General features: G+C 41.0%; 1 protein-coding gene and 1 long non-coding RNA gene across 6 annotated transcripts in view; both read left to right on the forward strand.

Annotated features, from left to right (window-relative positions):
* LOC109295643 overlaps positions 1 to 7,452 on the forward strand; it is a 14,385-nt gene extending 6,933 nt beyond the window's left edge. Inside the window, exons 2-3 of the long non-coding RNA XR_002096797.1 lie at positions 4,010 to 4,015; positions 7,425 to 7,452. This is a non-coding gene — a long non-coding RNA (uncharacterized LOC109295643). The remainder of the gene's footprint in view (positions 1 to 4,009; positions 4,016 to 7,424) is intronic.
* CNTN1 (contactin 1) overlaps positions 1 to 18,477 on the forward strand; it is a 615,999-nt gene that overhangs the window by 395,233 nt on the left and 202,289 nt on the right. For all 5 annotated transcript variants that reach the window (XM_019514585.1, XM_019514588.1, XM_019514584.1 and 2 more), the window contains 2 exons: positions 15,128 to 15,257; positions 17,085 to 17,257. In XM_019514585.1, the coding sequence (XP_019370130.1) occupies positions 15,128 to 15,257; positions 17,085 to 17,257 (303 nt within the window). The remainder of the gene's footprint in view (positions 1 to 15,127; positions 15,258 to 17,084; positions 17,258 to 18,477) is intronic.

Raw genomic sequence — 18,477 nt, forward strand, 5'->3', positions numbered from 1 at the left:
CTGGATGAAGCTTCCATAGATATATGGTCATCTTGCTCTGAACAATCCCCCATGTCTGGAACAAAGTCAGCATCCTCACTGCCTTGGGATAAGATTTCATCAGTGGATGTGTTGCTGTCATCCCCAGCTACCTGTGCAAGACAGGCTTCAGCACTGAATATGCGCTACCTTCTCATCCTGGACTGCAGAAAAAAAAGAAAAAATTGATTACTGCTGAATGCATATAAATAACAATCAAAGACAAGCTTGTCCACCTTTGCTGTCACAGAAGCAATTCTGCCCTGTCCTATGGCAGTGCATGTAGTGCCCTCTCCTCCAGGCACAGAAGCCAGAGACCAGCATCATCCACCCTCTGCAGGCAAGCTATATGTGGGAGGATGCTGTTTGGAAACAACACATGCAGGGGCTTATTGAGAGCAGGTAAAAGGGGCATGGTGGGTGTCAAGCCATTACCGTTGAAGGGGATTCCATAGTGTATGCTGTATTGCAGTATGATGTTCTATTTCTTCTCTGCTGTACATTTGCTCCTAGTCCTCACTTCCAGCAAAGGCAGGGCAAACTAACTTGTATGTTATGAAAGTGGCAGCTGAAGTGGAGTGTTGCCATGAGAAAAGAGAGCAGAGGTGGATTTGGGTATGACAAAGGGTTTCTTTTTTTTTTGGCAAAGGTCAGGGTGTTTTGATGACCTTGAAGCCTGCAGACAAAAGTGATTAGCAAAAGGGATTACCACATCTTCTGCAAAAACAGAGTAGAGGATGGCCATTCATTAGTTACCATGGATACCTGAAGTGGACATGAATGAGGTGTGAATGAATGGTGACCTTCCAGATGCATCCACCCAAAGTGGCCAAACAGGTCTAGGCCTGTCATTTATGCAGAAATTGCATTGGGGTAACCCCAGTGAGTTAACATGGGCTTGGGGTAAGTTGTTACCCCATATGGAAAAACACATTCACACCTGTGGTATTACCCTGGGCAGTTTTTCATCCACAGAGAGCAAACCATTTGTGTAAGCTAGCTGTTCTTTGGGGATATTGTGCACTGTGGTGCCAGTGACAATGTCCTAAAAAGCAACATGTTTAGAATTAATTAACTTTAAAATACTGCACAAAATATGCCTCTGGGGTAGGAAATTACCCCATGGGAATGTATGAAGGTTAAGCAAAGCCCTTGAGCATGTTAGCAGTTCCTTTGTCTTCAATGGTACTGTGCCAGGTGCTTGAAGTTAAAGGGGTTTTTTTTGTAGGAATTGATCCAAGTCCATGATGCTGCTGTTAAAGTAGATTGCTGCAGCCTAAGTAACTTTCTGTAGAATTCCCACAAACTTCTTCAGACCTACTTTGAGCTGACAACATTATGTCCCTTTTAATTTTTAAGGGAAGGTGCAATTGTTTCCAGTATGTATATACATCAGGTTAACTAGGTACCGACCCTTACTTTCTGGTTAGCATCTTTTGTCGCAGGAGAAACCCTGCCTTTGGCCCACTTCCTCAGACCCTAAGCTGACAGAAACCGGAAATGACATTGATTCATTGTAGTTAAGTCTTGCTAAGGAATAACACACCTTGATATTCAGAAACACTCTCTGTAGCAGAGCAAGGAAGAGCACTGATTGGCTTAAAATGGAGTCCCAGTCAGCTCCCTGGGACTAGGGACTGTAGGGGTAACTACATCCTCACTCCCAGATCCCCCCCAGGACAGGCAGAGTGCCCACAGAAGTAGCAGCTGTGGGCCTTTAAGTCTGTGAAACAGGTAAGAATTCCTCACCCTCCCTTCCCCTCCATGCTCAGTGGCATGTGCCTTCCCTTCCCCTCCCATTCCTCCCACCTGCTGCTGCCTCTGTTGTCCCTGGCTCCCCAGGGGTGGGGGAAGCTCCAAAGCGGATCCCCTCTGCTCCAGCCAGGCTGCATAGGGAAATCCTTAACTGCTGCTCCCGTAACATGGTCTGAAACTGGGGTGTAACTGCACCTCTGCACCACTGCACCCCCTGGTCATAGCTTTTTTAATGAAAGCTAAATTATGCAGAGGATTCCTAAAATTTTCCAGAAGGCCAGACATCTCCTAAATAGACTGTGGTTAAGTGCACACAGTTTTCCCATGCCCCCTGGACAACAGGCTTATTTGTACTTTTAGGTTTTCCCTTTCCCTGCTGCTGTTCCTCTTTTTCTTCTTTTCCCTTTTCTCACCCATTCAAACAATTTAGCTGAGTCAGGGTGGACCCATGATTTCCCAAAGGTGGGTGTGGAAGCAATAAACCATACTGCAGGCAGGGGTGGTTTCACCTCTTGCTCCCAGCCTCCTCCACCCCCACCAGCATGGGCCAAATGCCCTGCAGGAACCTCTGGAGACATTTTAAGCTCCTAAAGCAAGTAAAAATGCTCCCTCCCTTCCACTTCCTCCTTAGAGGCATGCTCTACTCCTTCCTCTTTTTCCTCCCCCCTCCCCTGCCTGCAGATATGGCTTTCTCCACTGTTCAGAGTTGGAGAAGGTCCAGAGCTATCTGGGCTGGGCTTAGCTGGGGAGGGAACAGTAGCAACAGGGTGTCTGGAGAGTAGTTACCCTCCACCCTGCCTGGCCTCAGCAGAAGCACAGGGAAGGGTAACCTCCAGCCATCCCTGATGCTGTTGGTCCCCATGCCCGGCTGAGCCCAAGCTCCATGCAGCAGGCAGGAATGGCTCTGGTGCTTCCCCACCCCCCAGTGGGGACAGGCAGGCTGGGGGTGCAGGGAAGGGGTGTGACTTTGAATAGGAAGGGGAAAGGAGAGAGTATTTTCACCTACTTTAGGGACTTTAACAAGTTCCCAGAGGCTCCTGTAAAGTAGTCCAGTCCAAAAGGAGGGTATAGCTATGCCACTGCACCACCTCTGGATCCACCCCTGACCTGAGTATATTTGTACTTGATAGTGAATGGCCTTTTTAAACAGACCTAGAGAGCTTCACAGACTTTACAGCCCTACCAAACTAGGTACATAATTTCATACTCAACAGTATTCAGATTAAATTTGTGCACCATGTTTTATTATTTGTAAACCCAAATGCCAGACCTGTACTGACTGAAATTAATCCATTGCGGCATTATATTAAACCAATAGCATATTTGAAAGAGTAAGTAATAAATCATCTGATCTGTTGAAAATGTTGTGAAATGGAGGTATTAAACAACTGTGAAATAGATTCTATATCAGTTGTGTGGTTAAAAAAATAGCATCTGTAATGAGACAGTCTGGAGGATTTTTATTTCTCTGGGAGTGAGAGAAGGTACACACTGCTGCAATCCCCTTTTCCTGTGTAAGGCAGTGGAGCCAGGGATCTGCCCGCCCCATCCTTTTCCTTTATCTCTTTATAGCCTTTAGAATATATGACAACTCAAGGAATAAATGGGGAGCAGGAGTCACACCACTCTGCACCTGTACCCTTTGCTCCATAAACTGGAAGAATAACCTCTCTGGGGTACAGCCCTTATCTTTGTTCCATCTGTCCACTGTGTAGCCCTGCAGCATTCTGACTCCTCATTGAAGCTCCTAGGCAATGCTGTAACACAGATGAAAACCACCCATGATAATAAGTGGATTCTACAGCAATAGTAGAAGTGAGCCACCAGTGCCTTCTTCCTGCTGGATCTAGAAGAAATTGTTGTTAGGTTTTTCTGTCATGGACTTACTAGTGAAGTGGAGGATTACCTCACATTAGGTGTTGAGACTTGCTGCCAAAGACAGGAGAGCAGTTGTTAGCTATCCTACCCTGTGCATGTGCAACTGGAAGAAACTAAGCAGGTTTTATAGTTAAAGAAATATAAATCTATAGTCTGTTAGTGTTAGTGAAGATAGACTCTGAATTTATAACCATGCAGCAGAAAGCCAGAAATTCTCCTCTACCTGTCTTTCTGATGGAACTACATCTTGTCAACACATTAGTTTTGATACGTTATTCCTCCCTACGGTTTGAGACAGAGTGCTATAAATCCTTGTTAAAAATTAGACAAGCCAATGAAAGGGTTTTAGGCTTCTCAGCTTTTGGTAAAAAGCAGAGTGCAAAATAACATGGAGAAAAAATGGTTCTATTTTACGGAATCTATAAGTGAAAACATAAATAAGACAATATAAATGAGTATACTTAAGATTTTAATATAAATTTTAAGCAATTGTGGTTCTATTTAAATTTCCATCTGGGAAAAACCATCCCACCAAGTATCCCAAGTATGCCTTGTTGTAAAATAAAATGATTACAATCATGTCCTATGAATTATGTTGTTGAACTACATATTTCTGGTTTCCTTACACATGCATGCAAATATATATGCACCTACACATAAGGTGACACGCGGGTTGGTGTAATTGTAAGCCACAGCTGTTCTTCTTAATACTATTCTAAATATGTGAATAAAATTGATTTTCAGAAATAAATTAGATACATGTTAGGACTGATTTAGCTAATGATAAAATAAATTGACTTAGAGGAAAGTGATTTGGATGGATGTTGATGAAGCAGGGAGACTAGATCTTTGCCGTCTCTTGAGACAAATTACTTTCACATCACTCTATCAAAACTGATGTTTGGCCACATCCAGATGAACGTGGAAGTTTGGTTTCCCAGGGAAAACTAGCAGCAGCACACTTTATGCTGCTGCTAGTTGTCCCCAGGGAATCCCCATACTACGTGCCCTCTGGCACATGGCAGGTTACCCCAAGTGGGGTAGGAGAGGTGGGGGTCAGCAACTCTTCTGGCCCCAGCAGCCTTACCTGGGGGCCAGGGAAGCCACAGGTACAGTGCTCCTGCAGTTTGGAGCCTGGCTGGCAGCTGAAGTGTGGCTCTGTCCAGCCAGGCTCTGGTTTTGGGCGACGCATGCTGCCTCCACATGCGCCACCCCACTTTTTTTCTGCATGTTTTTTTTTACCTCTGGATCTTCAGGGCCTAAACATTCAACTTAAAAGTTATGCAGGGGTACCTGGAATCTGTGAATGTTGAGAACCACTGGCTTAAAGGAACAATATTAACTTTGAACAAACAGACACTTATAGGGCCTGGAGGAAACCATTATGGCTAAAAGGCAAAGTTCAAGAGGCTGATGGAGCCAATAGAAATCCTGCAAAATTCAGCCATCTAATCCTAGTAAAGTCAGTTAAAAGGAATATCAATTACAGGACTCAGGTAAGCCAGAGGAAAAGGCCAATGGGAATTTCACAGTGTCCCAGGGGAATGAAGACGAGGACACGAGGGACCCTCCCTGTGGCAGGAATGAGGGTGGGGACAACCTGACCCCACAAAGTAAGCGTTGAAGAAAGGTCAAAATTACCTGTTACAGGGGCACAACAGAACGCCCATGCAGTTCACCAGCCAACTTTATTTCCGGATGAAAGCGATGCCAGCAGATGATGTCATCGTCAAATGCTGCCCGACTGAAGTAAAAGCTGGTGGCAAAGGAGAAACAGGGGAGGTACAGCCAAAGGCAAGTGGCAAGGTTGCCTCCCAGGCCAGGGGCAGACTGCACCGGCTAGCATCCAGGAGTCCGAGGATAGGTTCCTTGGAGGGGTTCGCAACCCATTGAAAAGACAAGGGTGGTGTCAAAGGACTTCAGGATCCACAGATGCTGGGCTTGTGAGTGGGGATGGGCCAAGGCCCTTCTCCCCTTTGTTTTTTGTTATTAATCTTCTTTTTTGTTGGTAGCCCAGAGGGACCCCCGAGAAAGGTCAGGGCCCAGGGCAGCACTCACAGATTAAGGACTGTCAAGGCATGCGCTACAAGCTGCAGCACCATTAAGGAAGGTACTAAAGAATATCGGGGATGGCCTAACACCCTGAAGAGGTCCATAGTTGGGTAAGGGCACCAAGGGCCCTGTAGGCAAGGAAAAGTGTGGGAATTAACAGCAGAGGGCTAACCAGCAGGTCACCAAGTGACCATCCTGAAGGCTGGCGCATGGCTGGTATGTAGGGGAGATGGAGGCCCAAAGACACCTGTTAGGGAGCATGACTGACCCACAGGGAACCACAGAAGGGAGCCCCACCTCTGAAAGAAACATCAAAGTCGTGGCAGGAGAGTTTCAGCATTTCCTTCGGGGAGAACATGATTCCCCGCTGAGATAGCAAGCATCACACCCAATCCCAGGCACACACTCCAAGGTAGTTAGGGAGTGCCTTCTCAAGACCAGGTAGGCACACAAAGTACAAATAAACAAAGGTGTAAAAACAAACAAGATTATTTGAGTCTACCAGAAGCCGGGAACTTTAAAAGCATGAGTGACTATGCTGTATCCAAATAACAGGAACAATTATGGAAAATAATGGCAACTATTCAGGTTAGGGACAACTTTAGGGAAGAGGTTAGTAACCTTTTCAGGCTATGGGCCAGATTGACCCAGTTTGGATTGGAGGTGGGTCAGCGCATGGCAGGTGGATGCTAGAACCCACCCACTGCAGCCCCTCAGTGGCATGGCAAGAGTATCTGCAGCTTTTTCCCATCAGTGGCATGGGGACAGTGTCAGCAGCCAGTGCTCATTTCCACAGCAGCAGGGGAAAGCAACTGTTGCCAAAGTCCCCTGCCACTGGGGGAAAGCACTGGCTGCAGATGCTTTCCCTGTGCTGCCATGAAAAAGCGGTATCAATGGCATCTGGGTCCTAGCATCTTCCCTCTTTGTGCCTGCCTACCTGCTTTTGACCCAAACTGGGCCAAAACAGCTGTTGAAACCTCAAGTCCGTAGGCCAGATCAAATGTCTGGCTCCAGCCTGCAGTCCATAGGTTTGTCAATTCCTGCTTTAGGAACTTCAGAGACCTAAACAAGCTAAATCAGAGGGCAAATAATTACAAGTGAAATTTAGTATCAGTAAAGGAAAAGTAATACACATAGGAGGGGAAACTTAAACTACTCATGTGCCTTGCTATGTCAACCGAGCAGAAGGAACCTGGCCATCTCTATAGACAGCTTAATGAAGACCTCTGTTCAATGTGCAGACTTAACCAGAAAAGTAAATATGCTAGGATTCATGAAGAAGGAAAACTAATACAGAGAATATAACACCTTTATTTTAAATCAATGGTGTGGAAACATGTAGAATATTCTGCATAGTAGTGATTAGCATACCCTCTAAGCTGCGCATGTGTGCAGCAGCACACAATAAAAAATCATGCCATGCAATAACTTTTTAACGCTGCACAGACAGTAGTGTACGAATGGAGGGACGGTAGGTGGCCATGGCCCCTGGGTGTCAGCCTGGGCGTGGGACGCCCAGTGCAGTAGCAAGGGGGTGCCAATGCTTCCCTTGCTGTTGCCACTGGCCTTGCATCCGGCTGCTTGCCACCTGCCCCAAACGGCAACAAGCTGCTGCAGGAGGGGGGAGGGACGGGCACACTGAGATACCTGCGTACTCCCAACCAGGAGTACCACTAAACCTTAGAGGGAACATTGGTAGTGATCAGCCAATCTCAGATAAGACATGGCTGAACTGAAAAAGTTCAGAAAAGGGCAATTGGATGCAGAAGAGTCCCATATGAAGGGGAAATTAAAAGGACAGGCTGTTTAACTTAGAAGACAGGTAGGAGAGAACACAATAAAAGCATGTAAATAGTGAATGCTCAGCATTAAATACCTGAATCTTCTGTTCTCCTGAGTAACAAGGGGTCATTTAATGAGACTAGAAAGATACTCAAACCGTCCAAGATGGAATAGGTGTTCACACTGGACGTATCTACACATGCTATTAAGGTGATGTGATAAGCTCTGGCACACTTTATGCCAGAGTCAGCTGCTCCTGGGTGCAGTGACTTCACATGCGCCCAGGACCGCAGCATGCTGAGCCTGGGCAGAGCAGCCCCAGGCTGGCATGGGACCCGGGGGGAGGTTGTGACAGGTGGCAGAGGGGCTGGCTGGGGCACAAGAGTGACCCAGTGTACAGAGCCCTGTGGTTAGGCAGCAAACAGGGGTTTGGCCCCTTGCTGCCTGGGCTGACTGGGCACATTGTACACTCGGCTCAATGTTTAAACAATTATTTCACCACAGGTAAGTACTCCACCATAAGATACTGCTGTCCCCACCAGTATTATTTTACAGCAGATTGAATTCATCTAATGTGCCCTAATATGGGCATTTGTGCAGACAGTGATGCTTTACTAAGGAACTAATTAGGCAACACTGTAGTAAAGCACACATGTAGATGCGCCCACTGTGTATAATTAAATGTGGACCTTGCTGCTACAAGAAGTTGTTCAGGCCAAGAATTTAGCAAGATTCCTGAAAGTTAGATATCATCAATATCCAGAGTTACCATACACAATAATGATGAGAAATGTGTGGAAGGGCTAATTAAGCCTCATGGAGCCTGGCTTTAAGGCAGTTTTAATCTAACAGAGGTCAGGGTGGAACCTAATCTTGAGAAATGAAATGGTTATCGCACATCTGCCTTCTGCAGGAGTCTTGCACTTTCTTCTGAAACTTAGTGCTGGCTCTTGGCAGAGAAGCAGACTGAACAATATGGACCTGTGGTTTGATGCTGCAGTATGGAAATATCTGTGTTGACATTGTTATTCCTCTGTGCTGTTCCTTGGCTTGCTTAAGGGAAGAAACATGGCAATGGTTAATTCAAAACACCCCTGCATAAGGACCAAGTTCTGCTTGTTGCCTTCACCAGTGTGTGTTGCAGACAAGGAGCTAAGAACCTTCCATCTCACTTATATCCCAGGGTCTCAGAAATCTCCCCTTTCCTACTTTACAGGAGGTACATGATGCCACATGGTGGTCAGGGAGAAAGCAGTGCTGTGGTCTTGCTCTTTGAATCAGTTGTAGGTGTAAATTGCACCTCATAAATGCTGTAGTGCAGTCTCTGGGGTGCTCAGCCCCCCTCTAAGCTGAATGTACAGGCATGATCTCAGCTGTTGGAAGTAAGTTGTACATAGGCAAAAGGCAAGTTTTCAAAGATGAATTCTGTTATTATAACAACATACTTCAGGAGAAATTATGAAGTTTGACACAGTTGGTATCCTGCTGAGAACAGCATGAGACTATTATTCTGTAATGCAGTATTTCATCTACTGCCTTTTGAAATTCAGTTTGCATCGGTTCATATTGGGAAGAATATACAATATGAAATGAGGTATAACAATAAATGCTAATGCAATCAATGTCTGCATGTTTTTCTGTTTGAAATGGACAGAGCAGATTTGCCAAATATCAATACAGGGCAATTTTCTCTGGATAAGGACAGATTGTTTGTGTTTAACATCTATATGTGATGATAATTAATTAGGAGTCATTTGTTTAAGTCAGCAGCCCTTATCTCTTTATAGCTCTGATTCACATGCAGCCTAGATTTCTATAGGTCAAAATTTGTTGCCATCTGATGCCAATTTTTTGGTTTACTGGACATGAAATTAGCTAGTCTCTGATGAATTCTTCACTGATAGATGTCCAGATTGTTGAAATCCTTGGAGTTTCTCTAAATTTACACTTGAGTAAATTTAAAATACTGTTGGAACCAGCCTAGTAACAGTAACTAGTAGCAGTAACAATGATTTGTTAATGTGCTTTTGAATGAAGAACTATAAGTTTAACTGAATTGCTATTTGGTAAACAATGTAATTTAAAACCTCATTAATATACAGTAATTTCACTAGACTCTCCTGTTCAGCAGCCTTCACAGTCAACCACACATACTGCATTCATTCTGTTTCTTTAACTAGAAGAAACAAAGAATCAACCCAGCATCTGCAATCTTTGTTTCAGGGGTCTCTTTTTATCATTTGCATATAACAGGCAAATATTGCCCTAATAATAATAATGCCAGTAGTACCCTACTGAATTAATTGCAGATTCAAAGGAGATGCATCAAGTTAGACTCCATGACTATTTATGAGTAAGCCAAAGTCATGCCCAGCATAATAAATGAAAGTTAATGAAATTACAGCAGGGATTGATTTGGGTCCAAACCTCTAAATACAGAAATGGTCACGAGTATTAGTGAGAGTAGGAATGATGTAATTAAATAGTGAATTAAAGGTTTTCTCTTACCCCTCCCCAGCATAACAAGCAATGGCAAGAACACTAGGAATAAAAATAAAAATAGTAAAAAATATGTAAATATCTTTTAAAAAATATTTTTACTTGAAATTATTGCTATAGTGGTGGTTCTCCTACAAAGGCTAAACAGTACCTGCTCAGCTTTACTGCTAATAAACGCATAAGAGAAAACTTGGAACTACAAACCCATTATCTGGTGATCAGCCTTTAAAAGTAATTTAAAGTGATACATGCTCACCACACAATAGTGCATAGCATACAAGAATCTTTCAGTGTAACTGCCTGTCTCTGGGGTAGAGACTTTCCTCCGGCAAAAGTCTGGTTGGTATCATAGGATGAGGTAGACTATGGATCAGGGAGTTGGTTCCAGCTTTCTGATTGCGAGGGCCAGCCTCACTGCTTTTGTGGGACACCTTTAAATTTACACTACTGATGTAAAGTCTTCAATGTATTCTGTGCCTGTGGAGAATTGATATGGGAATGTAGACCAGCAACCCCCTGGCAAATGTCCCAAATATTCAAAAATGGGGTCTGCAAAAGCTCAAAGTCCAGTTGCACCAAAGCACTGCATTAATTCACCAGTAGGAATCTCTGAGCTAGGGGAATTCTCGGTAAATGATTTGTGGTTTGATTTTACCATTTGAGTGTCATCTGCTTTTCCTGAGTAATTCAAAGGGGGTGCTAGCATACTTGAGAATCGGTTCCTTTATATCAAAATAGAGGACCATTCCCTGTTAATGCATAACATTTGCCATTTACATTAATAAAGCATTTGGCTCATGGTCTGGTACAGATTATAGGACATCTGAAATTTCAGAATGCACAATAATAATATCAATATTTAGAATTTATCTTCTATTGTACTTGAAATCCTCAGCAAAGTCAATAGTTGCTTGAACTAATTATTTTTTGTAAGACATATTCAGCTTCTCTGTATGAATAGTATGTGAAATAAATATTCAGAGTTAGTATGTACTGATTAAGCCTTTTGATTGCCACTGCTTTTTCATATTTCTGACAAATATCATGACATGACTTGAAAATTACTGCCTTGGGTGGCTTCTGATTGTTATTTACAGACATCTTTTTAGTCTTTCAAAGTCTTTTCTTTTTTCCTAAATGTGTTTGATGTCATGTTTTATAATCTCTCACAGATTTCATGTTGTGAAAGTGTGTATGTAATGGACATGTGCTAAATTGATCTTCAAGTAGCTCTAATAAAAATATATCAGATGAGATTTTCAATTGCACCTAGATCATTTGGGCTCACAATTCCCATTGATATTTACACCCCTGAGAATTCTAGCTCTCATTAGAAATCTGTTCAGATGCCTCAGGTAGTAGGACTAAGAGGTAAAATTTACTATAAATTGTAATATAACTTTCTTCACTTACAGAAAACTCAAAAATACCATATTTGTTTTCCCTTCCTTATAATGGTCCAGTATGAATGGTGTTGATGGTGTCACAACTCACCAAGCATATTTTTGAGCATTTCTCATTTTATTACTTGTGAGGAATTTTAGAAATCTCTCCACTACATATTTACCTTACCTCTACTCCAGTGGACTTTCTCAGTGGCTGGTAAAACCCACATAACACCCTGCCACAATCTTATATAAAGAGATTCTGGGGGTTTTACATCTTCAGAGGAGTTGAAAGATAAAAGTGATTTGTAGATTTCTTAGGTAAATTACCAGTATATGATCCATAGCTGTTCTTTTTTGCTCCTTAAGATATTTAGTACACAATATTTAAATTAATGTACCTTTTCATAATATTCTTACTGCATTTTCTGAAAGAAATATCCTTCATTACTAAATACCTTTATTTTACATTAAAGATTATCATGAGAGCAAAGCATGAAATTGGAATCTAGTTTAAATATCAGTGCTCATTTTGGTATGACATTTAGTCTAGGCTTATTGGGTAAGTGGTTGAATAGACCTCTGTGGCAAAGTTTTGGTCATATTTCAAATTATCTTAGTTGCCCCTTTATTAAATGGATTATTAAAGTAAATATTTATTTTATTCTAAAAGTAACTCATTTAGAGTTTCTTAAGTAGAATACTACTTAAGTGATTTTGCTTAACTAAGTTTATCTTGGCCTTGAGTCAAAGTCATAAAAACACAGACGTGTAATTATCCTCCCTTATTTCTCATCCCTTCCTCCCATATATTAGGTCTTCAGTGCTCTAGTTCTAGAGTCCAGCACTCCTTTAATCTCTATTATGTTTATATTGGCAAAAATGGGACCATAATTTATCACTAGTACAGCTCCCTTATGAGTAGCAATATTAAGAGCTGTAGTATAGATGGGGCTTAACCTTTTTATTTCTCAGCTGACAAGAGCTATGGACAGGGTTGCATGATGAAATAATAAAATGCTTGAGACCCAAATTCATTCCCACTACCTGCTATGGAGCAACATTAGTGTAATATTGGGCTCAGTCCTCCGGTCCCTACCATGGCCTCATCATATTGGCATGTTCTTTATGCTGCTTACATACTAATCCATACATAACGCATGATGGAGAATGAAAGGTCCATTTTATTTGCTGTTCTTGAACTGGATCCTGTTGTTTTGATCCTGCTGACCTTGACATTGGCAGCAGAATTGTCATTACATAGTAAGGTTGACATTGACAGGCTCACAAAGCTGTTACTACTGTGGTATAATCATCACCATGGTAGAATCATGAGTGCTGTTGGCATTAGAAGAAAATGTCATGAAATGCCTGAATGAGTTGTAACATCATAATCCCAAGGTAAGAATAGTAGGTCAGCCATTGTGTGCTGCATGTTTGTGTTTTGTTGCCAAAGGTTATTTTTTCATATTCATATTACAGAAGTGTGCAGAAACCTCGCTCACCTTTGTAATCTAATTATTCTAGGCTCTGTACAAATACATGCCATACCAAAAAAAGCGTATAGTCTATGATGTTGTAGTGACTGTGATTTAAAAATACGTGAATTATGAATAGTATTTATAAAATTACAACGAAATGAAACAGTTCTTAAGCTACTCTGCTCATCCTTCCAGTTATCATCATCTGCTTCTGTGACAGGTTTCTCCTGTCATTACTTAGGTGTTTTTAGAAATTAATTGACCTGGCAATGCCACAGCATACAGCTGCTTTGGACTCAAATCTACTCCCTATGGAAACAATGAAAATCTCCAAACTGAGCAGGGTCAGGCTGTTTATTCCATTTTCTCAGCCTGCTTTCCTGATAGTGCTGTAATGAAAATAATTCTGTACAAGGAAAAAAAACTTCCTGTGCAATTGTTGAAATTTATTATTATTTTATGAAATACAGTTTTTAATCAGCAAATGATGACAGAAATACAAAAATAGATTGCATGAATTTATCTATGAATTTAATGTTCTGTTTTCTCATTTAGATGTCATAAAGCCTGCCTAGCATTCATCTCAAATATGTGTATTGTAATCAAACGGCACAATTTTAAAGGAATTATTGCAAAAAGCCCACTTTGATTCAAGTACATTTATCTCTGGCAAGGACAATGTACAGGTTGTTAATAGGAACATACAGGTTTTTAACACCACACTGTAGGAATTTCTGGGTGATGTCCAACACTTCTCATTCTAAGCTCCTTGCATTTTGGGAAGACTATAGCTAAAATAGTTCAGACATTTCTGAGAAACAGATTAGGGAAATTATCATATTTACTTGAATCTAAGATGAGGTCCCCCCCACATGTAACATGGGGAAAAAAGCCCCTCATCTTAGAATTGTATATGAGAGAGGTGAGGGGGCAGGCTGCAACCCCTCCCAGGGTTGGGGCCATAGCCATAGCTTCTGCATGACTCCCACCTCTATAGCACCAAGTACTGGATCTGAGAGCAGAGATAGTTTCTCTTTGCTGTTAGTGCTCCCTCTGGGGGATTCCCCCCAGTGTACTTTAAAAACATTGAATTTGGGTACATATAGGCATTCCATTTAGACTGACCTAACCTAGCCCTCATTAGGTAGATCTAAATGCCCAATCTGCAGGCATAGAGAGGACTGAAACATCCCAAAAATGGTGTACCCAATCTAAATTAGTTTATCTGTGTAGGTGCACTAATTTAGATTGAGACTGAGTTCACTCAGACTATGAAGGGGTTAACCTGTACTTGTGAGTGTCTGTACCCCTTCACAGCACAGCCCTGGGGCTGGGAAAGCCCAGCCACAACCCAACAAATTCCCCCCACAGACCTGCTAGCCCCTCGTCTACCCTACTTCATCCACTCCTTCCCCACCCCAAGTTACTTGCACTGGTTTCCCTGCATGGCTCCTGGAAGCAGCAAATGGGAGCACATTAAAGTAAGTCACCTAAGCCGAAGCCAGGTGCAGAGAATACTTGTTTGCACCCTTTATTGCAGAGAGAACATTACTTTTGGCATTTTCTAACCTTTTAGTGCTTGACTGCAATTTTAAGGGTTTTTTTTTTTTAAACCATCATTTTGCAGGGATTTAACTGAATAAATAACGTTTACCTTTGGCTACAGCATCTTACATCAAATTCACAACATTTTTTCTTTTTCATAGAGCCTATATAGAATGAGAAGTTTAATAAGGGTCATTGGAATCCCCTTTAATATTTGTTCTTTATTTATGTGCTACACTAAACATTTATTCTGAACTTATACAACATTTGGTGGTCAGTGTATCATAAGATAGAGAACTAGTCGATTTTAGCTCAGGGCCTTGTATATGGCCCCATTTGATGCAAGTCTGTAGGCATGTGCAACATGAATTAGTCTCATGTGCATTCATAATAGATAGATAGATGGCCAAATCACATATACCTCCACTAGTCTGGGCATTAATTGTCAGTATGGCTGGTAGTATCAGCAGTGAGGTCAAGGTGTGAATGGAAATGATGTTTAAATTGCCTTCTTTCCTCAAGAGAGACTCCTGGAATGAAGCAAAAAGAGTGGTGATAGAAAGTCAGAAGTTCTGTGTTAATTTTGTTGAAGCAGAGTACAGCCTCATTTTGCAAGGTTAATGGTACAATATCATCCACAAGCACGGTGCTTTAAAAAGGATGTGAATTGGGTACATTGGTAGTAGATTTACCTTAACACATTAAGTAATCAAATTATTAACTTTATTTCAGAGGAAGGAAATAAAGGCTATGGACCTGTTTTTGAAGAGCAGCCTATTGATACCATCTACCCGGAGGAATCATCAGATGGACAAGTATCAATGAACTGCCGAGCCAGAGCAATCCCCTTTCCTACTTACAAGTAAACTTTTAACTTTTGTTTGAGTTGCAGAGCAGAGCATACATTTCAGTATATTCACTACACATCTCCGGTATAATTCACCTGGTAGTCAGGTAGTTATGAATACCTGGCAACTGGGTCAGTGGTTTAGGATTATGAAGAGCGAGGTTGATTGACAAGGTATGCCTGGTTCACAGCACAGTTTTTTTCTTCTAGATTACTGTAAATCACACAGAGTCAGAGACTTGACCTTGGGCCTCCCACATCCCATAGCTGTGTGCTAACCCTGAAATTGTAGGGAGAGACATATATGCACTACAGAAGTGGCACTCTGAAGCTGAAAATGGATTGCCTGAGAAGAGAAGACATTTAAATTATTAAGATCACATGTTAATTCCTATGCTCAGTTTTGATGACTCCATTGAGATGTTAGATCTTTTGGGTGATGTGTGTATGTGTGTATATATAGGTAGATAGGGTAACCTTATTTTACAAATTAGCATAAATTATATCATGCTCCCACAGGAAGAAAATCAAGCTGGATCAGGGAAGCAGGACTCTGTGCTGACATGCTGACCTCAAACTTGCAAATTTAGAAGAACAAAATCCTGTTTTTTGTTTCTGATTCCCCACTGATGCCCATTTGTTTGATACTTTATAGATAGATAGATATTATAATTTATTACTAATGTATACATGTGGGTTTTCTAATAGCAATGAAATCACACCTTTTAAGATTCTAGGAATATTAAAGGGTTTGTAGTATCCTAGAAAAGTCTCCTCTTCTGAATTTTTAAGGCTTATTCAGATTGTTATGTAATTTTGTTAAAATCTTTTTTTGTATTCTCTCTGTCTGTATCAAATTGAAATACATAATTAACTTCAGCTGCCAAGGAAATATTGCATTTAGCATAAATATTTCAATAAGCCATTTTGACACAAATGCAAAAATGTCAAGTTTGCAGTCTGAGTTTCAAAAAAATGTTTTATATTTTCAGTTCTTGGTATGAAATGGTGTGCAGACATTTATCTTCATGCCTATTATATTCATTTTAAATTATATTTCTATGGTTATTCACTACACATACGTGTTACATTCAAGCAAGGTTATGGGCTCCCCCTGGTGGATACAATAATACCACTTAATGTTCATACAATTGTGTAAATCCAGTGAAGTTGCATGGAATTATATTGTGAATAATTTTGGCTGACTATGTTCCTATTCTGTTGGGATAGTATTTTATTAAATAAAACAGTCATGCCATCTCAGTTCCTGAAATACAAAATCTGACCTAGCCATCTATCCACCCATCTATCCAGTCTCATATAATGTCCCCTGCCATCTTTCCAGCAGTTAGAGGAGGAGTCCTCAACAAGATTGTTTTATAAGGAAAGACAATAATATAGCTGGCCTGTCACTGTTTTCAGTGGGATTTGTACAGCAAATATTATTACAACTTAGGCCTAGACTGCCTTCCTCAGTTTCTACATACCCAGAGCAGGTAGGAAAATCTTATTGAAAGCCTTTTCTGGAAATGAATAAAATAACAACTTTCTTTGGCCATTACAAATGCAAGTAAATCAGTGATGATGGATACCAGAGAGGGTAAGGAACAGGGGATAGATCACTCCAGATATACCTGATTCAGTGCTCTCATAGCATTCATCTCTGACACTGTCAAAGATGGGATACTGGGCTAAAAGGACCATTGGTCTGACCTAGTATGGCATTTTGTATGTTCTAAAGTATGTCATAGTTGTTTGCAATTCATAGCTACTTATGAGTGATCTGTATGGAATATCATATTTCAAACAGTAAACTTTTCAACTTTCTTCTTATTTTAACAGGTGGAAAATAAACAACTGGGATGTTGACTTCACAAAGGAACGCTACAGCATGGTGGGAGGCAGACTTGTTATCAATAACCCAGAAAAATCAAAGGATGCTGGAAAATATGTTTGTATAGCAACAAATATGTTTGGAACGGTCAGAAGCAGTGAAGCTACTCTAAGTTTTGGATGTAAGCTGTTGTTAACTTCAGAACATATAAACCCACTCTGGTTAGAATTAAATTATCACAGTTTCAGTACTATTTCTGTAACATCGTCTATTCACTGCTATATAAGAATGAAATGCCTTAATTTACAGACATCAGCAAAAAAACAAGCTTGTACTCCATCTTCTTCTTTTCATATTAGAACCATCTCAGTCACTTTAAATGGGTATGCTTAGCCAGAGAGAATGAATCCCCACAACCTTTGGAGAATAGCATCCTAAATTATTAAGTGGCTATGGAATCCATAGGGAAGTTTTCAGAGATAATGACAGGTCCACATGATGGTCAGTTGCTATTATTTCTAAACAGGCTTAGAGTTCTTCAAGATGGAAGGTGGGTTGGTATGTATTAAAGAGATCTCTGCAGGTGCTAGCCTAGATTAAAGAGCCTGCTTGGTGCTCTGAGGTAGATAATGGTTATATAGTATCCAGATAAAGTTAAGAGCTAAGCTTTAATCATCTGGAGAAGAGTGGTAGTTTAAAAAAATCTCCTTCTACAGTGGTATTTTCCTGGAAAAGTGTTTCATTTTTAAATAATATCCTGGTACAGAAATCATCTAGGAATAAAGGCCCTGTATCTAGTCTCCACATTGGAGTTTATGGGCTACTTCAGCATTCTGCTGGCCTCACAATAGTCATTTGCATTAGTGGCATTTTATCTCTACCATATAAGATAAACAGTTGAAAGTCAATTTTTCTTTACCATGTTTTTAATAGTAAATGTTATGCTGCAGACCAGACCTTTAAAAGGAAAGTCAGAGGTTGTAACTGGCTCATAGATTTTCATGTGAATGTGGATGCAAATATTACTTTTAATATTTGTGTCCATACTTCTAATAAAAATGTTCGACAGTATATTTTCCATCCTGAGCAGAAGGGTAAATTATTTTATCCCTGTAATGCAGATATCATCAAGGATTTAGCTAATAGACATCTCTGCTACCATAAATGATAGTGGTATAATTGCCATTATTTCTTACTGTTGAAACTTACAGCTGCAGTCCTTGAGAACCTATGAAAAGATGCAGTTCATTCAGGTGATCAGTTCTATTGAAAACTAAAGAGATAAAGAAAAAATATCACATTCTAGTCAGGCAACACTTAGGTCTATTTCTTGCTTGCTTTCCAGTTAGTGGCTGTATCCTAGGTCAGATAAATTATGAGGCCAGGATTGGGGCAGCAAAA

This window comes from Gavialis gangeticus, unplaced genomic scaffold (genome assembly GCF_001723915.1).
Source record: "Gavialis gangeticus isolate Ggan-Ray unplaced genomic scaffold, GavGan_comp1, whole genome shotgun sequence".
Taxonomy (NCBI): Eukaryota; Metazoa; Chordata; order Crocodylia; family Gavialidae; genus Gavialis; species Gavialis gangeticus.